General features: G+C 50.8%; 1 protein-coding gene and 1 long non-coding RNA gene across 3 annotated transcripts in view; one reads left to right on the forward strand and one right to left on the reverse strand.

Annotated features, from left to right (window-relative positions):
- Positions 1-165: 165 nt before the first annotated feature.
- Positions 166-3,500, reverse strand: LOC127034393 (uncharacterized). Its single transcript, XR_007769380.1, has 2 exons — positions 3,350-3,500; positions 166-2,100 (listed from the first exon to the last, which is right to left on the reverse strand). It is a non-coding gene; the product is annotated as an uncharacterized LOC127034393 (long non-coding RNA).
- Positions 3,501-3,660: 160 nt separating this feature from the next.
- The window catches only part of FHOD1 (formin homology 2 domain containing 1), a 68,315-nt gene continuing 46,936 nt past the window's right edge, over positions 3,661-25,039 (forward strand). The window contains exons 1-3 of one of the 2 annotated variants that reach the window (XM_050923148.1): positions 3,661-3,845; positions 23,367-23,473; positions 24,361-24,425. In XM_050923148.1, the coding sequence (XP_050779105.1) occupies positions 3,669-3,845; positions 23,367-23,473; positions 24,361-24,425 (349 nt within the window). In that variant the 5' untranslated portion in view covers positions 3,661-3,668. The remainder of the gene's footprint in view (positions 3,846-23,366; positions 23,474-24,360; positions 24,426-25,039) is intronic. The other variant, XM_050923149.1, reaches the window with a different exon arrangement.

The raw sequence follows: 25,039 nt of genomic DNA on the forward strand, positions 1-25,039 counted from the left end.
TATGGGGAAGCAAGGCAGCGTATATCTTTAAATCCTTTGGCTTTAGTGAAGACAGCCACAAAGACAACTATTAAAGGGCTCTGGCTATGTTTGATGCATACTTTATACCTCAGAGAAATGTGGTTTAATGAAAGAGCATGTTTTCACCAAAGAATTCAAGAACCATGAGGAAACGTTGAATGTTTTATAAGAGCTCTGCCTGCATTTGCTTACAAAGACTAAAGCTGTGTGTTCAGATTGTATGTGATCAAAGCACCACAAACCAACACCCTATGATGGGCCTAGTGAGAAAGGTGGAAGAACTCGATGGAATATTTGGTGATATTCAACTTTTGACAGGAGATCCAGTACAAATAACCTTAAGAGACAATGCTGCACTGTATAGTGTACATACATCTCGCACGATTCCTATCCCACTACTTCATAAAGTGGAAATGGCATTGAAGAGAATAGAATGATTGGCATAATCAAGAAAATTGCTGAGCCAAAAGCATGATGTGCCCCAGTGATACCAGTTATAATGAAAAATGGAAAAATATGCATCCGTGTGGATCTTAAAAAGACAATGAAGTAGCTGTGGGGAAAATATGCTCTTGACACGGGCTGACTTACTCCACAAAATGAAATGAGATACAGTATTCTCCAAGCTGGATGCCTCAAAGGGATTCTGGCAAATTCCTTTAAAATCACATAAAGTGCTAAACTAACCTAATTTATCACACCCTTAGGGGGAGTTTACTTTTGAGGATTATCAGTGCACCTGAAATTTTCCAAAGAAAGATGGCAGAACTATTAACGATCCCAGGAAGCCACAGAATCTCCTTCAGGCCCTCTAGCCCCTCATACACCATCCAGACTTGGGATAAATGATTATTAAACCAAGAATCACATATATTAGGTTATTCCGATTCCAAAGAACCAGACACACACTCCAGGTCAAAATATACTTTAGATTTCACCCAGACCCATGCTGGTAGCCAATCCTTTAGTAACTAAAATCTAAAGATTTATTAGTATACAAAAAAGGAAGAGTTAAGAGGTTTAAATGAATCATATACATTACAGGTGATTTCAGAGTTTGTAGATCAGGTTAATACCAATGATGTTAAATCTGCCAGTTTGTAATAAGTGGCTCTGGTTCATCCCAAATATTGGGGCCCTCAGTCCATTGTCCTAAACTCTTGTTAGAAATCATAATCCAGAGATGTGGAGCAGGAAAGAGGCTAAGAAGTGATGTCACAGTCTCCACTTTTATATACTCAGCTGATGTGCATGGAAAGTTACTGGCACAAACAAAGTCTTGGATTACCTGTCCTTACATGCCATTGCTGAGTCATGGGTCATCCAATGTCAGCATGCCTTTTGAGAATACTCAGGAGGACTCACTGAAGAGATGATTCTCCTTATGGGCCATCAACACATGGCTGACTAGCCTTGATGCAAATCTGTCTTGTGGGTGATATCCAGGAACACAACACATGTGAGATACAAACACACAGCAAATCTTCATAACTTCAGATATAATGGTGATATATGGATTTAAATAGGAAAATAATACTTAGCAGATCATAAGACTTTCATGGATACCTTACAAGACATACTTGTATAAGATTTATCACAATTGTGCACAAATGGTGATACCTTAATGTAAACAGGGTCGTCTTTCTTTTTATACAATGTCCCAACCATCTCAGACAAGCCCATGCAAAGACTGGAAGTTACGGGATGGAAGCACTTGGTGCACAAAGATTTCTTATGTTGATGTCAAATGGAAGATTTGAACAGCTGGTTCTGAGGCAAGCTTTGTCTATATAGGCAAGTGTGTAATGAACAGGCTGGTGTGTAAATGCATATATCTCTCATAGTTTCCTGGCTGTCATGGGCCCTGCACTGCTAACAGATAGCAGAGATTCTCCATTAGCTCAGGCATCGGGGCCTTGTGCTTTGGTGCAGGTGATGGGGATTCTGTCCCAGCCACAGCTGTGAAGCTCTCTAAGTCTGTTGTGTGCAGCACAGAGGCACATGGTGGTTCCAACTGGCTGTGGAACTGGCACTAGAGAGTTGTACCTCCCTGAGTTACTCCTTCGCCATCCCAGTGATCTGTTCAATACAGAGAAAAGATTGTTACAGAATAGAACAAGGTCAAATAAAAGCTGGCCACTGTAATTTGCAATCCATGTGTGAATGACAGGGGCCATCATTTCATCAGCAACTGTGAAAAATGTGCATTGCCAGACTCCTCTGCTGGGACTTCAGCCTGGGACTCCCCAGGTCCCTGGAGCTGAGCACATGTGAGTGCCGGGGTGCGCTCGCTGACACGTGTGGCTCTAGGAGATCTTTCCACCTGGCCACCAACATGCAGTTGTGTCAGGGTCAAAGGTTGTCAACAGCCAAGGGGCAGAAATCAGCCCCATGTGCGCCAAAGGCTCCAGGACAGCACTGACCATGTGAGTGGCCTGAGCAATACCCTGTGGGTGTGTCAGTGCCATGTTCAGCCAGGCCTCGCAAGAATCACCGCTGTGCAGCTAGCACGCTGGCTCATCAAAGAACCGCAGGCCAGGGATTCCAAACACCCTCTAGTGGGCACATCTGGTGATTAGCAACTTTAATGAGAGCCTTAGCCCCAGATGTCCTTTCTCTCCTAGTGCTGGGAAGGGCCAGGGCCCAGGCTGGTGACATGGTTCTGCCAGGGCTTAGCCCTGCACAGGGGTGAGGGAACCTGAGCAGAACCAGTGGCGCATGGCAGACAAGGGGTGTGGGGAAGACAACAGCTCCATCCTGAGCTAACTGCCTGCACAGTCCCTTATGGCACAGATCTGTACAGCAGCTAGCACGTTCCATGTAAGCGCCATCACATGACCCCACTTGGGCACCCCTTACGCTCCTAGTGCCTATGGTGATGTTAATGTATCCCCTTCTCTACTACCACCTGTGCCTCCCTCCTGTGCCCCATCTCCTCCCCTTCCCCCTGTACCCCCTCCTGGGCCCCCTCCCAGCCCCCCTGCACCCCCTCCTCCCCTTCCTCCTGCACCCCCTCCTGGGCTCCCTGCACCCCCTCCTCCCCGTGCCCCTGCACTGCTTCCTAAGCCCCGTGTGGCCCCTTCCCCCATGTCTCCTCCTCCCCTGATCCCCCCCCTGATCCCCCCATCCTCTTCCCAGGCCCCGGGCCCCCTTCCCCGTACCCCTGCACTCCTTCCCGAGCCCCCTGCGCCCCCTCCCCCCCACGTCTCCTCCTCCCCGGCCCCCTGCACCCCCCCCTTCCCGAGCCCCTGCACCCCTTCCTCTCCTCACTCTTGCGCCCCCTCCCACTGCCGCGCGCCCCCAGGCACTTGGTGCCGCTGCCCCCTACCTGCAGCAGCCGCACGTAGCTGGCTCCGCCCGCTGGGGTGCGCTAAGCCCCCAGGCCCCACCTGCCCGGAGCAGCTGCTCCGCGGGGCCCGTTAGCCGCAGCCGGACACCGCCTGCCGGCAGCGCTGGCCAATCGGCTGCTCTGTAGTGGCCGGTTGTCTCGGTTACCGGCCAGCGATTGGCTGGCGAGCCGTAGCCCCGCCCCAGGAGAGGCAGCGGGGCGGCGCGCGGGGCGGGCTCGGCCTTGCCCTGGGCCGGGCGGGCGGCGCGCGGGCAGTTGCGCCGGGTGGGCGCGCGGGGAGCACCGCTGCGCTGCGCCCATGGAGGCCGGGCCCGGCGCCGCGCTCTGCCGCCTGCAGTACCTGGACGACAGCGACCCCTTCTCGTGCGCCAGCTTCCCGGAGCCGCGCCGCGCGCCCGTCCACCCGCTGCTGGAGGCGCTGCCGCTGGGCGCGCAGCTGCCCGCCCTGCACCGCCTGCTGGGCGCGCCCCTGCCGGTGAGCGGGGCCGCGGGCCGCCCGCCCTGGGCCGGGGCGGGGCGAGCGCTGGGTGGGGCCCGTGCGGCGGTGGGGGGCGGGGCTGGGCTGGAGGAAGTGAGGGTGGTGAAGGGTCTGCAATGAGTCTGGGGGACGGGGCTGGAGGAAGCAGGAGATAGCGCCTGTACCAGGGCTGGGGTGGTGGGGTCCCCATGAGGTTGGGGGGCTGGGCTGGAGGAAGTGGGGTGGTGAGGGGCCTGCAATGAGTCCGGGGGGCGGGGCTGGGCTGGAGGAAGTGGGGGATAGGGCCAGTACCAGGGCTGGGGTGGAGGAAGTGGGGTGGTGAGGGGCCTGCAATGAGTCCAGGGGGGCGGGGCTGGAGGAAGCGGGGTATAGGGCCAGTACCAGGGCTGGGTTGGTGGGGTCCCCATGAGGTTGGGGGGCTGGGCTGGAGGAAGTGGGGTGGTGAGGGGCCTGCAATGGGTCGAGGGGGGGCTGGGCTGGGCTGGGGTGGAGGAAGTGGGGTGGTGAGCGGCCTGCAATGAGTCTGGGGGACGGGGCTGGAGGAAGCAGGAGATAGCGCCTGTACCAGGGCTGGGGTGGTGGGGTCCCCATGAGGTTGGGGGGCTGGGCTGGAGGAAGTGGGGGTGGTGAGGGGCCTGCAATGAGTCCGGGGGGCGGGGCTGGGCTGGAGGAAGTGGGGGATAGGGCCTGTATCAGGGCTGGGGTGGTGGGGTCCCCATGAGGTTGGGGGGCTGGGCTGGAGGAAGTGAGGGTGGTGAAGGGTCTGCAATGAGTCCAGGGGGGCGGGGCTGGAGGAAGCAGGGGATAGGGCCAGTACCAGGGCTGGGGTGGTGGGGTCCCCATGAGGTTGGGGGGCTGGGCTGGAGGAAGTGGGGGTGGTGAGGGGCCTGCAATGAGTCCGGGGGGCGGGGCTGGGCTGGAGAAAGCGGGGGATAGGGCCTGTATCAGGGCTGGGGTGGTGGGGTCCCCATGAGGTTGGGGGGCTGGGCTGGAGGAAGTGAGGGTGGTGAAGGGTCTGCAATGAGTCCAGGGGGGCGGGGCTGGAGGAAGCAGGGGATAGGGCCAGTACCAGGGCTGGGGTGGTGGGGTCCCCATGAAGTTGGGGGGCTGGGCTGGAGGAAGTGGGGTGGTGAGGGGCCTGCAATGAGTCCAGGGGGGCGGGGCTGGGCTGGAGGAAGCGGGGGATAGGGCCTGTATCAGGGTTGGGGTGGTGGGGTCCCCATGAGGTTGGGGGGCTGGGCTGGAGGAAGCGGGGTGGTGGCAGAGCCCATGTGGGCTCGGTGAGGAGGGCAGGGCAGGAGGAAGTGAGATGGTGTGGGGAGCCTGCAAAGGATCAGGGGGTGCTGGGCTGGAGGAAGAGGGGTGGTGATGGGGCCTGCATGATTAGGAGGGTTTGGGGGCGGGAGTGGGATTAGAGTAGGACCTATGAATGGGCTGGGCTTGTTGGGTGTGGACATCCGGATCTTGTGCAGCCCCTTGGCTCTCTCAGTGCTCCATGCATCTGAGGAAGTGGTTTTTTTACCGACAAATGCTTATGCCCAAATATATCTGTTAATCTTTAAGGTGCTACGGGACTCCTCATTGTGTTTGTGGACACAGGCTAACACGTCTACCCCCTGATACTTCAACAGAGTGTGTAGAACTCACTGGCCTGCGTACATTTTCCCCAACCCTTCTTCACTAGGCTGGTGCAGGTTTGTGCCTTGGGCATAGGCTTTTGGTAGGGCAGGCCTTGGAGCTGAGCCATTACAGCGAATTGTTTGGGCAGTACCGAGGAGGGACCAGGGACTGGGCTAGTGAGGATGGGCTGGCTGGATTTCTGCCCTGACCTCTAGTAACTGTCTTGTCATTCATGGATCAGTTGGTTGGCTTGTCTTTTGTTTGGTTTGAAACCTTTAGTCAGGTGAAATCCATTCAGACTGGATTTCTCATTTCCCAGGGAGACCTGGCAGCATCAGGCAACTGTACTGGTAGACTTACAACTGGGAGACATCGCTCCTCAGCATCCAAGCTCAAACCCATTTGATAAACCCCCCTATGCACACAAAGAATGGAAACGGTCAGCATAAGGTCTTGTATTTAAACATAGCCTGTAGCTTGCCGGTTAGGGCCTACGTCCGCTATTTCTGTGTAGCATAAATATTCCTCTAGCAGCGTGTTCTTGGTTTAACCACAGTTTTATCTGTATTCTGAAATGTCATCTCCAGTAGCACAGGGCCCCCAACGCCAAACTGATGCATAGACTGAGAACTGACTTGAAGGAAACAGTGATGTCTTCTGAGTCACCAGCATTGCTTCCTGCACCATCTGGAGTTTATGTAACACTCCTTGTACTGAGGATTCTGTTAACTGGCAAAAGTATCAGCCATTCAGGGTGCCACAATAGCTCTTACACAGTCTGAAAAATCAGAACTGGTTTAATGAAGAGCAAGGTTGAGCAGGACTTCTGGGCTGTCTTCACACTCTTGAATAGTGACCTGCAATTTTTAGCTTTTCCCCTGGCACAAGTGGGAGGAAACTCTCCGGAATGATCCTACTTCTCACAGTGCAGCACCCTGTGACTATTCTTCAGTGTCAAATGTGAGGATGAGCATCAGCTCCTCTTTTTTTTCATACGCAACCTTGGCCATGTTGGTACCTTAGCTGCGTCATCTGGAGTTTCTATCCTGTTGATGGGGTGACGAAACCCCTGAACTACTGGCTAATGGGGCATGCGTGTTAACTGTCCACATGTAGATAGCTCGACAAAGGATTGCATTTTTCTTTGAATAAACTATGTATTCTATGGTATGTTTCTTACAAAGTGCATCCCAAAATGGTCCAGAGCTGGATGAGACAAGAAATTAAGAGGGTAGGCAAAAAGTAGAGTAACAGCTTCAAAAATGGCAGAGGGATACAGTAAGGCAGTCAGAGCTGACAGGAGCTGCAAAGGAGGAGGCTCTTGGATCAGCATCGACAAGGTTGTGTGTGGTCACAGAGCAGGGGGGAAGGATCTGGGTGAAGAGAAGAGAGGAGGTTTATGAAGTCTTCTATGGAGGGTTTGTAAATCAATGCAAACTTTGACTTAGACTGGTCCCTGTAAGGAATGGGAACCAGCAAAAGTGTCTGAGGATGGGTTTGATATGGTCATGCTTTGAATGTATGAGGAAATGGCAGCAGCATTCTGGAGAGCTGGAATGCTATGTGGGGGAGTGGCCGTAAGTAGATAAGGCAAGAGGTGCTGAAGGCCTGGTTGAGCCTGTTGTCAGAGGTGGAGTTGGGGATAAGCAGATCTGCAAGCTAACAGTGACTGGCGTATGTGTGCGCATTGAGGCTTCAGAGGTTTCTGGAATGATTATCTGGGCCCTTCTGCAAGGCAGGCTAAAATTAACTGGAAATTGTCTGGTTTCCTTCCCGGCACTCTTAAGTGGGTTATCTGGGGGGAAGTGGACAGGCACTTGGAATGTTCTCTGCTTCAGTGGGAGCAGGGCCCTGAACCTGGCAGAAGGCTTTGTGCTTTTAGTGTGCAGTTACTCAGTCCGGCACTATTCAGGGATTCCAAAGCCAGAAGGAATCATTCTAGTCATCTAGTCTGACCTTCTGTAAACAGGCCTATGGCTGCTCTATGGGAATGAGCTGCTGGAATCTCAAATTGTCCAGCACACCATTGTTTCCATGTCCCATGGTATCTGTATAATTTGACTAATTCTGATCTTCGGTCTGCCTCGTCTGGGCCTGGATGCTGTAGTATTCTATTGGGGCACATCATGGCATGTGACCTGGTGTGCTACCCTGCTTTGTGTGTCTGCTGATTTAGAGAGAAATCAAATGGGTAAGAATGAAAGAACTTCAATTTTCCATAGGTCAGAGTGTGGAAGGAAATCTAGGGAAAGCTGTCTGTAGTGGAAAGATGGCAAACGTGTAATCCAAAGCGACACCATACTTCAGCTAGGAGAAAGGGACTGAGAGACTTTTTGTCCATTGGACATATGAACTTTAACCATAAACTCACTAAACATTAAATCTCACCAAATAAGGGTCAACCCATCCTCTTCATCGTATCCACTCATACTCTACACCTGAACATAGTCATTCTATGAACAACATACCCTCGTATTTCAATGTCTGTACTTCGACCCATTAACCTTTTACCCCCCCGCCCCAGTTGGGGATATTGCAGATTATGTATTTCTTATGCCATTTGCTCTTAAACCGAATTTTGCCCCCTTGATAATCTGTGTGTTATTCCCTCATAAGAAGAAACTTCTATCCTTAAACTCTGTGGTGGTCACTTTTTCTAAACATCATCTTAATACAGTTTTTAAATCTATTGCACGCAAGTGTCTATTCAGGGGAAACAAAGGTGTAACACAAAGGCTTAATGGCTGCAGTGCTGAAGCCCCTGAGGCAGTGTTGCTTAACAGCCTGCTGGGAGCACCTAGGTAAGGCCCTTTGTTCTCAGGTTTTATTTTAAAATTTCCTTAGAATTTATCGATGTTTGTTTTAAAAAGAAATTAAAAATGGGTGAAAATTGGTTCAAAAAAGAACTTCACAGTATTCTGGGTAAATATTGGGGGACAGGAGGACAGAAAACACAACAAGAAGTAGAGAAATATAAGAATTCTTCTGACCCAGCTCTGGCAGATGAGGTGACAGGTATATCTCCATATATCATAGAACTGGAAGGGACCCTGAAGGGTCATTGAGTCCAGCCCCCTGCCTTCACTAGCAGGGGCAAATACTGATTTTGCCCCAGATCCTTAAGTGCCCCCCTTACGAATTAAATTCACAACCCTGGGTTTAGTAGGGCAATGCTCAAACCACTGAGCTATCCCTCCCCTTCCCCAGCTTGGTAACCTGGGTGGCTTAGATTAGTGAGCTACTGTCTCCTTCCAAAGTGGGGAGCTGGATTTGGGGAGTTCAGGCACTTCGTTTTGTATTTAAGCGGATCAAAATTCCAGTGACAATCAGTACAAACTGAATGATAGCCTTTGTAAAACCTGGGACATTTTTGGTAAATTCCTTACACGTAGAGAATGGAAGGGAGTTAACATGCAGGTTGGGGTAGTGTGAATAGAGAACTCTGTAACTCAAAACAGAGACCACTTACGCTGTCCTATTCTGTGCTGCCCCACTTGGCAGCAGGGAGCTGTTTACCTTTTGTTAACAAAGAAACTACTTTGTGAGGCCAGTGGAAATAGCTGTCCAGGTGAAACTTATTAACCAACAACCTGCTTTTCCTAGGGCAGTGGACAGCTAAGCAGGGAGCACCTTATCTGCACTGTATTGCCTTTACTTGTTGGGGAGACGCGTGCAGTTGTCTGATCCAGAGCACAGAAAGGCAGAAACGGCATTAAGTGTCTGCTGGCTTTAAGGTGAGGAATCCTTGCTTTTGTGAGGAATCCTTCCTTGGGATGGATGATTGTACCATGTCTTCTAAATGTCATTGGTGCGTCTTACCAACGTATTCAAAACTCTAGGATGAAGATGAAACAACACATTCAGTAAAACGTCCTATAAATCCTCCTGAAATCTGAGAGGTGAACTAAAGAAATAATACTGGGAAGAGTAAATAAGTGAGGGATGGAAAACAGGGGAGTTAATGGAATCCAGCACAAAACGATACACTGCTCATCTACTGGTGATTCTAAATTTGCAAAGGTCTGATGAGCAACCAGAACAGCTTCGTGCTGCCATAACTAGCAGTGAATTGGCATCCCAGTTAGAGGCTGGAGGGAGATCTCAGTCCTCTTTTTCTGAACACCACCCATTTTATTTGTGGGCAATGGTTCATGACTGGAGATGAGAGCAAACTGCCCCATTGCAATGTGACATTGGGTAAGTACAAGGGAATGCATCACAGTAATGCATTGTTCAAAAACCAGCCAAATGCTCAAGCAGCAGTAGGATAGCAAAATGCACATAAAGACCATTGAAGTGGGAGAGGGAAGGAAACCTTGCAAGGTGCAGATTTGGGGATCAATTCAGATAAACACCCAGGCTTTAAATACTTATCTGAACTGTATTTGAAACTCCATCCCTTAGTCAAGCTGGATGGCCATTCTTCTTCTTTCCCTATAATGCCTGGAACTATTCCAGCAGAGTTTGGCTTCCCCCACACTTTTACCTTGGAAAGGGGGTTGGGGGAGAAGCATGGGTTTTCACTCACCTCCAATCTCATGTGAGCGGACAACAAGCCTAATCTCCACTGTTTTTGTGGCACTTCCACTATCTCTTCCTCTCAAAGGTTTCCTTTTCTCTCTCCTTCCACTCAAATTCCTATTGCTGGTTATTTTTGTTTCCCCTGGAGGATTGGATTGCCTTCCCCTGTGGCTCTAGCCTAGGGGACCAGATGATATTCTTCTCCCACCCCATGATGGAGCAGTGCTCCTCCAGCTTCTGCCTGCCTTGCAGCCAGGCCTAGTGTGGGAGGAGTGCCAGGGAGGAGCAGAGGCACAGCAGGATGGGCTCTGTTAGTGCTCCAAAGGAGAAGAGGACTCAGCCTGCTGCCCACCACTGCAGCAGCCAGCAGTAGAGGCGAGGGGAGCGTCTCAATGCAGGAGGGCGGAGTAGGCAGGCAAGAAACACGGGCCAGATACATTTGACTCCCACATGAGCTTGGGAGCCTTGGCGTGTGTGGTTAACAGAACTTGTTGTTAAACCTTCCTCTCAACCAGACACGTGCCCTTTCGTCCACATCTTCATTTTTCTTGGACTGAACCAGTGTCATGTCATGAGTTATTTTTTCAAGGGTGACTAAGTGGAGTTAATTTGGGAACAAACAACAAAAGTGATGCCTAACGAAGCAAACAGATCTCTGGCAAGGGTTTTGCTCTCTGAGCCGGACTCTGTGTGTAATAAGATCTTTTAGTTGGACTGGAGGGGATGTTATAACGAGTGTGGCAGGAGAGATTTCGAGAAGGGATGTAAATCTAAGTGGGGTAAGGAAGACTTGGGAGTCTGTCAAGGCGCATTAGGCTTTTTTAGAAAAATATCCCACAGGACCCTGGCAGTGATACTCTTCCCTTTGTCACATAACCTGAAATGTTGTCACTGTTGAGCTGTCTTCCAGGGTTTTCAGTTTCATGTGCAATAGTCCATTGTCCTTAGCAAACTCTGTGAAGGGCGGTAGGACTCTGCTCCATGACTGCATGAAGGGGTCAACTCGCTGGCGCCTCCGCATGGTCAGGCATGGCAGCTCACTCTCTCTGTTGGGGTCTCCTGCAGGTGGCTGCTGCTCCACCTCAGCGGCAGCCTGGCTCTCCAGCCAGGTCACTTTAAAGTCTCTCCCTTTCTGGGCAGTGTCTGATCAAAAAGCAAGGGGAGTTAACCCAAATAACCAGAGTCAGCAAGGGAGAGAGGGGTATGCCTCCCTCCCTCTCGGGGCATATGGGGATATGGCCCTCCCTCCCAGGCAGTGGGTGTCTGGGAAGCTCCTGCCTTCCCTCGGCCCTTTCCTCAGGGGCTGATGGTCTGTTCTTTCCCTGGTCTGCCCATGTCAGCTGTTCTTCTCCTCTTTTACCTCCCCCGCCCCACCCAGCCTGTGCCTGCCTGTACCGGTGTGGCGGGGTGGGCCTGGCTCAGCCCAAAGCAGCTCCTTAAAACCCGTTGTTGACCAGTGTGGGGTTTGCATGCCCCATCACAGATTGCCTTCACGTACTCCAGTCTTCTCGGTGTGCCTGCTGGACTTTGTAAGCCCAGGATGGACTCTTGAGCCCTACTAGCTCCAGTACTCTGTCACTTGAGATCTTTGAGTCCTTATAGGGCCACAGGTTTGGCTTGGAAGAGCCATAATTTGTAGAGTGGCATCTTTTGTCAAGAAAGCAGCAGGGAGAGGGTGGCCCTGGGGCACCCTCCACCTTGCCTTGGAGGACAGCCAGCATTCTAAAGTGCTGGTTTTGGTCTTATCTTTAATACCATTCTGGGTGCAACACATCCCCTCTGAGCAGGGAGTAGTGAAACCTCCAGTAGACTAAGCCTGTTTAACTTATTCACAGCCAAATTTCTGGATCTCCTTTAAGAGCCTGTCTGCATTAGAGAAACTTGCAGCGGAGTCATTACGTCAATATCTTTACCCTAACGTGGACTCTCAGCACCAGTGTAAAGTGAGGTTCACTTGGATAATTTATCAGATTAAGTTTCCCAGAGGCGTCCCTGGGGATATAGCTGATACTAAACGTTCATCCTCTACATTGCAGCAGAACTGGGCTATCCAGCCCCCCCAGCACAAGTATTGTGATACTCTCTTTTCACCAAAATGTAGTCCAGGTCGTATTTATCCTCTTTCAGAGACTGCTGTTGGGGAGGCAGCTGGCGCAGCTTGGAGGTTTAGGTGCTTGTGTCTTCAAAACAGAAGCCGAGCTAGGGCCTGTTTATAAATCACAAATATAAACTGGGTACCAAATAAGGGTCCTGTGTATTTAGACTGAAGCATACAAGCAGGTCTGTCATTCTGATTCAGCAAATGCAAGCAACTTGTCAACACCACCACTTGTTCCCATCTGTCAGACAGCAAAGGATAGGTTACAATAACTAGTGATGCCAGAAATAAACGCCATGGAGATGCACCAGTGTGACAATCTTAGGAGCTCTCTGCTGTTGTCTGGTATTTCCAGCCTTCATTTTACAAAACAAATGGCTAGCCTTTCTGGGTGGGTAGCAAACCATTGTGACCTAACCCAATGCAGTGCCTTCCGGCTCTGCAGGTGCACAGAATAAAACAAAGCCACAGTCATCCCATTCATCTGAGCAGGGAGCGAATTCTGAAACCTAATAACGACAGCTTAAATGTCAATATTTAAAACTATTTAGTGGTTGATGGCCATAGCAGAAACATCCACTTGGGTGCAGGGATTTCTTCAGAAACAGCTGGGATGGTTAGGCACCTCAAACATGGAGCAAAGGTTGTGTTCTTTTTCTCTGTCCTGCGAGCCAAGTGCTTGTGGGCACTCAGGCATCTTGGGCATTGCTACTCTGCAATCACGGCATTGCAAACCTTGGGGATGTATCAGGTGATATGTCAGAGTTTCTTTAAATGCACCATGGGGGTGAAAAATAAGAGCATTGGTGGGGTCATTAATAGCACAGAAGAGCTGGAAATTATTGCTAGTTACTGAAACAAATCACAGGAGGTGGAAGTGACTTCTTCACACCTGTGCTGGATAAAAAGAATATTAATGGCATGTCCAAGGAGTGTGCCTTTGTGTGATAGAGGACAAGCCAAAGGAGACCAGAATTATGGTTGAAAGCCAGTATCTGGATAGAAGTGAGCTAGGTAGAGAGTAAAGACAAGGTGTGATGCTCTTAGTGCTAGGAGGAGTAAATGGGTGAACCTTTAATAAATTTTGGTAATGGAAAAGTACCTGGTGCTCAGAAAACAGTGACTCTTGTTCCAGTGTTCAGGAAGAGGCTGCAGGAACACCTGTATTAGGAAAAGGTTTTTAAATACTTGGGATATTGTAGCTTACGGCTACATTTGGAAAAGTACAAGCTAGTAGGTATGAGTCAGCTTGGATTTGTGAAAGACAAATCATGTCCCAGATTGCTGTCTAAAATAACTATCCTCCTGAGATTTCTGTTCCTAGATTCGGCTGTATACCCCTGATATTTGTAAGAAGCTTATTCAGATCCCTCACACACATGGTTCCAGGTTTATTTGGGGAAAGGAAAAAGAGCAGAATTAGGCATACATTACATCAGGACAGCATCCAGCCCGAAACACTGAGGTCTGCCCAATGGACTGCAGTCACTGTACATCACCGTCGTTGGGCACGAACAGTTAGCCTTTCCTCCTGGGCCACCGAAACAGGGCAAAGAGCAAACACGTGGGCTAAAAACTCCCTTGTTGTCTGGGACTGTGTCGAGAAGTTATGCCTCAATTTCTGTGTCCCATATAACTCTCCCCTTCACAGCACTGATTAACTGGGGAGAGAATAAAATGACTTTTTTTCAGATTTGGGGCTTGTATACAAGAGAAAGTTGCACCAGTTTGAAGTGTGTGTGTGTGTGTGTGTGTGTTTTAAACAGATTTAGTTAAACTGGTGCTAGCCCCTGTGTGGTCACTCTTAATTCAGTTTAAGAGTGGCTGATTTTAGTTTAACTTATATCCAATATTTCCTTTCAGAGTTTTACAGTTAGCAAAAGAGTGTGTGAAAATGCCTGCCCCAGCCACTTAGAGCTTCCTGGTGGGAGAAGGCAGCACCATTGTCCACTGTGGAGTTTCCAGGGACAATTGGGGACACTTGAACCCCATAATCTGTACTATCGCTCTCCCTAGTAAGACACCTGTGTGCTTGCAAAGTGTTAGCTTCCTCCCCAAATGGATATCGTCACTTTAAACTGTCCCCCAGGCCATCCTGTCAGACTGGTAAAAGGGCCATGGTCAGAGCTTTGGGCCTAGGACTGACCTTCCCGTTTGCATCGCTTGGCAGGGTCTGTGTGGTCCCCACACTCTGAGTGTCAGGTTTCAGCTATTGGGGTGGAGAACTGGGGTTTAAAACAAGCAGGGAAGTTCTTGTATTCACTGTAGCTTGGCTGTGTTTAACATGCAGCGTCCTGTCTGTGCTCATGCTGGAGTGAGGTCTGCATTCGTCTCTGCAGCAGTAACAGGCAGGGCGAGTAGCTTTGTTAAGTTCTGAAACCTTCCACTTGTGGCTGACTGGAGTTCCATAGCAGAAGACAGGGCGTGTGGCTGGCTGGGAGAGGAGGCCTCTCCATCCTGCACTGAGCTGCTTCGCTTGTTACTATCCATACCATGAGGGCTTCGAGCCCTTTAGCTCCATCTCTGTTGCAGCTGACTGTAACCTTCAGTCTCCCAGCTCTCACGATCAGCTAACTGTTCCCAGGCCCTTGCTGACTGTAGCCTGTATCTGGGGGTGTGTGAACATCTTTGGATATCACCTTAGCCTAGTGTGCCAGATCATTGACCGGTCGCTCCCTATCTGCCTCTTAGAAGAGGTTATCAGGTAATTCCCCTGCCAGGATGTGTAACCGTGAGAGTGCCTCAAAAGCAATGTAAGACTCAGAAGGCTGTGTTAGAAACAAGGTTTGTGAAGAACGAGAGAGTCGTATTACCGAAGAGAGTCCCCATCACAGAGCTAATCTGATGCACCTTGGAAGCTAACCTAAGTAGATACCAGTGTGGGATTGCTCCAGCCGGTCCTGGCCTCCCCAAGCCCTTAGCAGGGCAGTTTGTCAGAGATCCTTCATGGTATCAGGTGCCTGGTGCCAAATCCCCCTGGAGCTGTCCCAATTGCACTTTCTAGGTTACTTTGCGGTCATGTGCAATCCTGCTCACGGCCTTTGCAGGCGTCTCTCCCCTGTCTGTTCCATGTATGTTTTCTGTAATCCTTTCATATTGGAATGATTAAACGTTTTCCTTGTTCTTCTGGATGTCTATCCACATAGTGGGTGTCTCAGTGCAAGGACGCATCTTCGTACACAGGGATTGGATGTCCCATCCCTGCCACCCCTTCATGGCTGTCTCCTGTTCTAGTTTGCAGACACCCTTTGTAATGTTAATTGTTCCTGGCTTTAGGTGTTAATCTGTAGCCAGTTCAGCATTCCCTTGAATCTGTGGTTAAAGTGACAGGCTATTTTAAGGTTATTTCACACGTGAGTTCTTGGCAGATTTAAACTGAGTTCTCACACTGACTCAGAGTAGAGACATGGTTCTGTACCCCGGACGCCTCTCCCCGTTACAGCAGTGGCTAGCCCTCAACTGACTGCCTCCAGCAGTGTTACAACAGCATCTGGACTTCAGTATTTCTGGTCAGGGCTTTTTCTGCGAGTGTGTCCCAGAGCCTTGTTTGGGTGGAAGGAAAGGAACCAAACCTAGACCCTGCCGTTTTCACTGCCCTCTCCTGCAGGAATTCCCTGTTATGGGAACTGCCTTTAAAGAGTTCCCAGGACAATGCAGCTCGTGAGCTGACTGGAACAACATGTCTCTGTCCCCAGGGGTTAGCACTAGGAGACGTCATGTGCCTGGGGTAGAATCCAAACCACGAACGCTGCGGGTGGAGTTGCATTCCTGCCACGCTTACATGAGAAACTGGCATCCGAGTTCCTGCAGCAGCCGGGAGGGCTTGGCCTCCCCAGTAGGCTGGCTCATGTAATTAGGCCCCCTGAAGCAGGCATGGACATTGATGCTGACCTGCCTGCGATTTGCGGGGTTGCTAGCGAGGCTTGAGCACTCCTGGGAAAAGTGTGGGGGTGGGGGGCAAGCTTCCCCTGCATCAGACCACTCCTGGGAGAGGAATGAATTCTGTGTTTAGTTACAGCCCATGGGCTGGGATGCGAACCTGGAGCTGCGTATACCCCACAGTCTCCAGCACAACTCCCATAGTGACCGGGAGAGGTTTACGCAGAGATCGAGAGTCGAATATGGCCTTTATGTAGGAAATAAATCTCTTCATCGGCGTGTCTCTGCTCAGCACCTCATTGTCACGTTCTGCATTGGTCAGTGGGAAATGCTTGGCTTAGGGTGACCCGCTATTTCTGTGCTCTGTTTCTCTTCGGCCCTCCTCCCCATCCTGCCTTTCTTGGTTACCCTCCCTCTGCCCTGGCTTTGTGTCTGCAGCAGCTCCCAATTTGCACCCCTTCCTACAACCCTGGGTTTCACTTCCAACCCCTTCTCCATTCCCTTCTCCGCTAACTTGATCGGCAAAGAACTAATTATTGTGGACATTTAATAGGTCCTCTCTACACGTGAGAGTTAACACCCTAGTGAGAAGCTGGAGAGTTCGTACCACTCAGGCAGACAGTACGGCATTGGCTACGCTGGGTTCCCATTTGAAAGAGTCTATATGCTTTCTATGTAACCAGGAAGGGATAGAAATGTGCCTCGTTAAGTGAAGGTTGGTTCTGCAGAATCTGCATGTCGTGTGAGTCGCACCAGTACTTCAGTGCATCAGGTGATCCATGAGTTTGATATCCGACACAGAGTAAAGCCAAGGCTACATGATTAATAGTAACAATCTGATAGCACGTTGTAAATGATTTGGGGACCCCTGGGGATGCAAAGTGGCCTACAAACCACATAAGAATCCCATCAGCACCCAGTAGTGACACAGCAGTATTGCCAGCCCCACCCATTCACAGACCATTAGTCAGGCCTTAGAAATTATGAGATTGGCTTTAAAGTCACAAGACCTTTAAAAAGTGATACATTTTGGGCTTGCTTTCTCTGGCCTCTGGTTTTGAGCCTTTGGGTCGCGCTGGAGTCACATTTTCAAGCTTTTCTCTGCAAAGAGGAGGGCTAGGAACGTCCTTTCATTTTTAAATGAAAGCTAAGATTGTCATGTCCGTAATCACTCCTGGAGCTGGGGCTTGATTAAAACAACAAATATTACAAAGATTGCGACAAAATAGCCAGAGTTGGCAGCACTGCAGTTTAGGTTGAAACAGATCAGTTGAACCGACTGGTGGAATTGAAGTTGGCAGAAGGCCCCGTCACTTGCAGCGGAATTTGAGAAATACTGGGGGAACACCCCAGAAGTGTTCAGTGGTTAGCTTTTACATCACTCTAGCACTGCATGAGTGCATCACTTGACAGGAGAGGAGAACAACTCTGAATCTCCACCACAACTTCCTTCCACACTCACGTGATCCTTGGCGTTGCCTCCCCAAGTCCTGACCCATCCTGATTCCTTTCAGCTGCACCTCAGCTTGCAACCAGTGGCTGCTCTTGATAGGTTACCAGTTGCGACTCTTAGCCCAAGAGGGGAATGAGTCTCCCTGTGTGCAGATATTGTTGGGGTCTGCCAGTTAGAACTTAGTCTCCAAAGAAGGGGACCAGTACTCATGAGTTCCAGGCTCCTAGTCTTGTGCCCCATCCACTAGGCCATGCTTCTCTTCCCCTCCCATCCCCCCCGCTGTGGGAGGCACGTTTTGGCAGAGGGCCTGCGATCCCAACTCTAGCTACATACTTCAGGCACAGTGGTGAAAAGAGCAGCCGTTTGTTGGTGGAATCAGAGAGAGAGAGAGAGGGCTGGATGAGATCTTGACAGGTCATCTAGTCCAGCCTCCTGCAATGAGGCAGGACCAAGTAAACTTAGACCATCCCTGACATGTTTTTTCCAACCTGTTCTAAAAAGCCTCCAATGATGAGGACTCCACAACCCCCTTGAAAGCCTATTCCAGCGCTTAATTGCCCTTGGAGGTAAGGTATGGCTACACTTGCAACTTCAAAGCGCTGCCACGGGAGCCACTCCCACGGCAGCGCTTTGAAGTGCGAGTGTGGTCGCGGCACCAGCGCTGGGAGAGAGCTCTCCCTGTGCTGCAGGTACTCCACCTCCCCGTGGGGATTAGCTTACAGCGCTGGGAGCCGCGCTCCCAGCACTGGGGCACTGTTTACACTGGCGCTTTGCAGCGCTGTAACGTGCTGCACTCAGGGGGGTGTTTTTTCACGCCCCTGAGCGAGAAAGTTGCAGCGCTGTAAAGCACCAGTGTAGTCAAGGCCGTAGATGGTTGTTCCTAGTATCTAACCCTGGCTGCAAATTAAGCCCATTACTACTTGTCCTACCTTCAGTGGACATGGAGGACAATTGATCACTGTCCTCTTCGTAATAGTTCTTAACATACAGTTATTAGGTCCCCTCTCAGTCGTCTTTTCTCAAGACTAAACATGTCCAGTGTCTTTAACTTTTCCGCATAGGTTTGGTTACCTAAACCTTTTATTGTTTTTGTTGCTCTCACCTGGACTCTCTCCACTTCCTTGCCTAAAGCGCAGTGCCCAGAATCGGATGCAGTACTCCAGCTGAGACCTCACAGTGCCGCGTAGAGCAGGACAATTACCTGTCATGTCTCGCATACGAGACTCCTGTTAATACTCCTCAGAATGGTGTTAGCCTTTTTTGTAACTGCATCATATTGGTGTCTCATTCAATTTGTGATCCACTCTTACTCAGGCTATGATTATGTCATGAAGGTCATGGAATCCATGACATTTTCTGCCCTGGGGCCGGAGCTCCCAGCCAGCCCCACCCACGCAGCTCCCAGCCAATACTTTATTGGCCCTGGTGGGCAGCTGGGGGAACCCGGGAGCCCTAGCAGCAGTGGGTGCTAAACCCACCTACCCCTTTTGCCAGGGATATTTTTAGTGAAAGTCAGGGACAGGTCACGGGCTTCCATGAATTTTTGTTTATCGTCCATGACCTGTGCATGACTTTTACTAAAAATATCTATGCTAAAAACTTAGCCTTAACTGTGACCCTTGAATCCTTTAAGCAGTACTATCACCGAGTTAGTTATTCTCCATTCTATTTTTCCTTCCTATGTGCAGTACTTTGTACTTGTCTTTATTGACTTTCCTTTTGTAGAATTTAGACCAATTCTCCCATTTGTCAGGGTCATTTTGATTTCTGATCCAGTCCTCCAAAGTGCAAGCAGCCTTTCCCAGCTCGGAGTCATCTGCAGATTTTATAAGCACACTCTCCACTCCATTATCCAAGTCATAAATGAAAATATTGACTAGTACTGCACCCTGGATGTACGTCAGCAGGACCCCACTAGATAGATCCTCCTAGTTTGACAGTGAACCATCGCTTACTACTCTTTGGATAAGGTTTTTCAACTAGTTGTGCACCCACCTTTGCTCTTTTTGCCGCACTGCCAATAGGAAGGCAGAAGGTGAGCATGACTGCGTCCCAAAATAGCATTTGGAGCAAACATGCCAGGCCTAGCTCTATACTTAGAGTATGTCTACAGTGATGGAGTTTTTGCTCTGTAAGTTCCACCAGTGAAAGCAAAGCGCTGGTTTGTGTCCTCACTCAGTTCCTCAGGCCCCAGAGAGTGTTTACACTACCAGCACTTCCATCGCGGATGAGAGCAGCACTTTAGGGCAGCTATCCCACAGTGCAGCTCTCTCGATAGGTGTTGTGGGAAGAGGGGGGTGAGCGGAAGGCATTCTGGGTCCCTGCTCAGTGCCCCGTGTTGCCCTGCTTCATGTCCCAGCAGCCCCGTTACTTCCTTGTTTCTTTCATGACTATTTTTTTTTAAACCCCTGCTGTCCGGCTGCTTTCCCTGCCACATCTACAAGCACAGGGAAAGAGAGTTTAAAATTTCCCGGTGCTTACAGGGCGAGTGGCGGACGTCTGTTTACTTGGCGTCAGAGCAGCGGAGATGCTGGGCAGAGTGGTCACTTTTGGAACTGTGGGATATCCTTCGGAGGTCAGAAGGTGTTTATGCTGGTAGAACGTGTCTTCACTTTCACAGCAGCGCAAAAATAACAGCAGAAAGGACTGTAGCCTCTTTTGAAGGTGGTTTTCTTCTTGAACCTCAGAAGTTTCACTGCAAAAAGTCATTAACAAGTGTAGGCACTCCCGCGGTTTTAGTGCAAAAAAGAGACTTTTTGTGCTTTTATGTGGTAAGTGTAGACATAGCCTGAGAGTTGCTCTGGCTAGGTTCTGGCGGTGTGTGCTGCCCACCACACAGAGCACCGCTGGAGGGCTCTCAGAGCATTTGAAGAGAGACCTAACTCATTCCTGTGTACTACTGGCTAGAAAAGATGTATTAAAACTGTCTGCTTTTTTAGCGGCACCACTGAACTCGGTTGGCAGGTCCTTCTCATAGCAACAACACTGTTGGCTTGTGACTTGGCATAGCAAGATACCAAGGCCAGTAAAGCCCTGCCTTTCAAAGGCCAAGCGCGAGGGCGTGTAGCTTGATCTGCAGCATGTGGGGCCAGGCTTGCAGAGGGTCTGCTCCCTGATGTCAATGCAGAGTGAACCTTCCAGACCGTGAGAAGGAGCTGTGATGTGGGATTTCCTGTCCGAAAAGAGCCAGGATTCCAGCTGACACCCAATCCCTGCTGGCTCCCCTGTTACCCATGGACTGATTTTGGTGCGTCAGCTGAAATGGATGTTTGCCACCGGTTACTGGTTGAAATTGAATGCTGCCAAGCCTACCTGTGTGCGCCGGAGCCAGATCCCAGTTGTTCTACCTCCTGCTTCCCCTTGGTCTCCTGACGGTATCCCAGAAGGAAGTGCCTTGTCTGTCACAATGTGGAGTGCTGGGGTTGAACACTCCCCTTTCCACGGAGGGTGCTTTCTCCCCCCAGCGAGGGTCTCTGTGACAATCCCTGACCCCAGTACAAGAGTTCCTGTCACACACACTGGTACAGAATTCAGAACACCGGAGTGAGATAAGAAGCTGGGCCGAGGGTGAAGATGATTCCAGCTGCGTGTCTGAGTGAGGTGGGCTGTGGGAGTCAGAGGAAGAGGCAGCATTTGGGCAAGCTGCTCTAATTCGAGGCTGAACTGGCTGGGAGCTGCCCTTTCCCCTCACGCTGTTCAGTATGGGAACCTTCTTACGGTAGCTTTTCTGACTTTCCTCCACAGGGCTGAGATTGCCAGTCCCTGCTTGGCACTCTCCCTGTCACCCTGCTGGAAGGGAGCATCCTCTCTTGTAGGAGGGAGGGAGGGAGGGATCTTACTTCTGTCCACTGCAGAGATGGCAGGCAGAGCCTGCCTGGCATGAGGCCAGGGCCACGTGGCCGATCCCCTGGAGTGGTTGCATTGTGACTCAGGAATGGCTGAACCTGCTGGGGTTGTGCTCCCCTGCTTGGACCCCTTTATTTTGGGATGTGAATGCTGCACAGCCTGGAGGCTGTGGTTTTCATGACTGGCAGGAAGCAGCCAGGCAGCGATGAGTCAGTGTGCAGGCTTTGTCAGGATCATGGTGGTGGGTGAGTCACCAGTGCCTGTGTGTCCCTCTGCCATGACTCCCGGCTGCAGCTGGCTGCATCTCTAGAGTGTGTTGGAGGGATGAGTGGGGGAGAACTGCTAGTACTTGACAAAGTGGGTATTCACCCACAAAAGCTCAAGCTCCAATACATCTGTTAGTCCATAAGGTGCCACAGGACTCTGTCGCTTTTTACAGATCCAGACTAACACGGCTCCCCCTCTGATACTTGCTAGCACCTAGTCGCTACTTTAGGTGCTGGTATGGTGTCCTTTCCTCTCACCTCACCCCCACTGATGAATTCTCCCTGCCCCCGTTCCCCCCTCTATAGGTTGTCTTTATTCTCCACCCCCCGTTTCCTTGGAGACTCCTTTTTGGGCCTCTTTCCTCACCCTAAGCTCTGTAGGTCCGTGCTGAAGTGCTGTAGAGATGAGGGTACCAGTGCATTTCACCCAGCTGCCAGCACAGGACCATGATCTAGCAATGGAAGCAGTGACTCTGAAATAGATTTGGGGGAGGATGGATAATCAGCTGAACGTGAGCTACCAGTGGGATGCTGTGACCAAAAGAGGTGATGTGATCCTGGGATACATAACAATGGTGAGTAGGAGTAGAGAGGTTATTTTACCTCTGTATTTGGTGCTGGTCCCACCACTGCTGGAATCCTGTGACAAGTTCTGGGGTCCATAATTCAAGACACATGTTGATAAATCGAAGGGGGTTCAAAGAAGAGCCCCGAGAATGATTTAAAAGATTAGAAAACCTGCCTTATAGTGATAGTGTCAAGGAGCTCAATCTATGTAGCTTAGCAAAGAGAAGGTTAAGGGGTGACTTGATCCCAGTCTGAGTTCCTACATGGGGAACAAATAGTTGTTAATGGGCTCTTCAGTCTAGCAGAGGAAGGTCTAACGCGATCTGATGGCTGGGTGCTGAATCCAGACAAATTCAGACTGAAACAGGGCGTATGTTTTTAAGCGTGAGGGCAATTAACTATTGGAACAATGTACCAAGGGACATGGTGGATTCTCCATCACTGACCATTTTTAAATCAGGACTGGCTGTTTTTCTAAAGGATCTGCTCAAGGAATGGTTTCGGGGCAGGTCTCTGGCCTGTGCATACAGGAGGTCAGACAAGATGGTCACAATGGTCCCTTCTGGCCTTGGAATCTCTGAATCTGGTGAGGGGAAGAGAAGACAGGAAGGTGGAGAAGTGGCCTGTGAAACCCCAACCCCCGAGCCTGGGGATGGAGTGGGACAGAACGCTGCTGCTGAGGGGACATGGAACAGGAGTTTCTGGACTTGTGGGTGACTTACACTCTGGCCCCCAGAGCTGAACTAAAGTGCCTCAGTTAAATCCTCAGCGAGCCGTTCCCAAGGCGCTGCGCGGCTGTGCTAGCCCCACAAAAGGGGATGGCTAGGGAGTCGCATAGTTGAGAGGTGGGGGCAGGAGGTCTGGGAGTCAGGACTCCTGGGTTCTACTCCTAGCCCTGCTGCTGACTGGCTATTTGTCCTGTACTAGTGTACAGTGGCAGTATAGTATCAGAGGGGTAGCCGTGTTAGTCTGGATCTGTAAAAGCAGCAGAGAGTCCTGTGGCACCTTATAGACTAACAGACATATTGGAGCATGAGCTTTCGTGGGTGAATATGCACATGCATCCAACGAAGTGGGTATTCACCCACGAAAGCTCATGCTCCAATATGTCTGTTAGTCTATAAGGTGCCACAGGACTCTCTGCTGCAGTGGCAGTATAGTTATTGGGGTGCCTAAAACTGACCCTGCTCCCCACAACCACGCTATGCATTCCTCCCTGCCGTTAGCAAGCACCATCACTGATCTATGGGGGGTCCTTGTGTTTGCAGCTAGCGGATTGTACGCTGCAGGTCTCACCATCTGGACAGTACCTGGATCTTGATCTGTCCCTGCTGGAGCAGAAAGATGAGCTGGAAGGATTCTACGAGGAGATCAGGTGAGTTGCTGGAGTCGCAAATATACCTATCTGAGCCGAGTGAGTGGGACATGAGTCACCGTCTCCACTCAGAAGACTGCCCAGCCAGATGACATGACCCTGCTTCACCCACCTTTGCCTTCTCCAGATGCCCCCATGTGCTCCACTCCTATAAAACACATGGAGTGAGACTTTGATGCATATTGCTCTTCTGCCTGCTCAGCAGGATGGAGCAGACTGGTGAGGGGCCTGCGAGGGAGCAAGAATGCCCGGAATTGAGGCTGGGGCTGGTAGAGTCACTTGGGGGATTCACTCCTTTGCCAACTACTTCCTGGATGTTAAAATGAGCCCCTGGGCCAAGAGCCTGGTGACAGGCCAGTCTGGGGCAGTCTCTGGGGAGTGAGGGACCTTAGACTTGAGGTTCCTCAGCAGAGCTGTGGGGAGAGATCAGGCCTGGGAAGCAGGAGCGACCACAAATCAGGACAGAAGTATGCTGGCAGAGGTGCGTGGAGGCCCCAGGACAGTGCACCAAGGAGCTGCCCCTCCCCCTCAGTGTGTATAACTGCATAGATTTGGATTCCTGAGGGTGGTTGTGATGATCTGGCAGGCCCCAGCAATAGCCGGGTGCTGCTGCTGTCAGTAAGCTATGGAAGTGGGCCATGGTAGGGTGGGGAGCTGTTCTAGGGGAGAGGTGGCTGGCAGATCATTAGGGGAGTGGAGGTGCTAGGGCTGGAGCTCTGGCTCTGGTGCTGAACATGGGGACAGGCTGGTGCCCATTGGTTGGCGTGGGTCTGGGCCTTGCTGACTTGCAGGTTCCCAGTGGCGGTGCTATGAGAAGGCCCTGGCTGCCCGCCAGTGAGGTTATTGGTGACATTCGCGGTGACTTACCTGCATTCCTCTCATTCCAGCAAAGGGAGGCGGCCAACTCTGATCCTGCGCACACAGCTCTCTGTCCGAGTCCATGCCATCCTCGGTGAGTCCCTGATAGCCGAGGGCTCTGGGCCCAGCCCTTTCTGTATTCCTCGGGGCCTTGCCCATAACCTGCCCAAGGCCGCTCGAGCCAGGAGCACTGTGACACAGGGCTGTGTGGGGCCTGGCTAATTTGGCCCGTGGATTAATTCCTGAGTGCTTCTGGGGGCTGGCTCCTGGCTCCCTTCCCATGATCCTCTGAGCTCCAATGTTCTCTCCGGTTTCATGTCTCTGTCTGCCTTGGCTGGGTTTTCCCAGCCCCTGTCACTGCCACAGCTGGAGAGGAGCAACTGGGCGAGGATGGGGGCAGGCTTTGAGGGGGCACGGAACATTCTCTCTCAGGTGCTTGGCTGACTGGTTCCTGCTCACATGCTCAGCATCTAGCTGGTTGCTATCAAGGGGGTTGGGAAGGAATTTCCCGTGGGTCAGGCTGGCAGTGACTTGGGGAGGTTTCACCTTCCCCTGCGGCGTGTGGTATGGGTCACTTGCCAGGATCATCTGGGATATCTCACTTCATCCTTTCCCTGCCATGGCAGGGATCTCGGGCACCTAGGTTCTTCCTGTTCTCTCTGTGTGTGTAATAACCTGGTCTCCTGTGGGCTGTGATACTTGGGTTGC

The sequence above is a fragment of the Gopherus flavomarginatus genome, chromosome 14, assembly GCF_025201925.1.
Source record: "Gopherus flavomarginatus isolate rGopFla2 chromosome 14, rGopFla2.mat.asm, whole genome shotgun sequence".
NCBI classification, from domain to species: domain Eukaryota; kingdom Metazoa; phylum Chordata; order Testudines; family Testudinidae; genus Gopherus; species Gopherus flavomarginatus.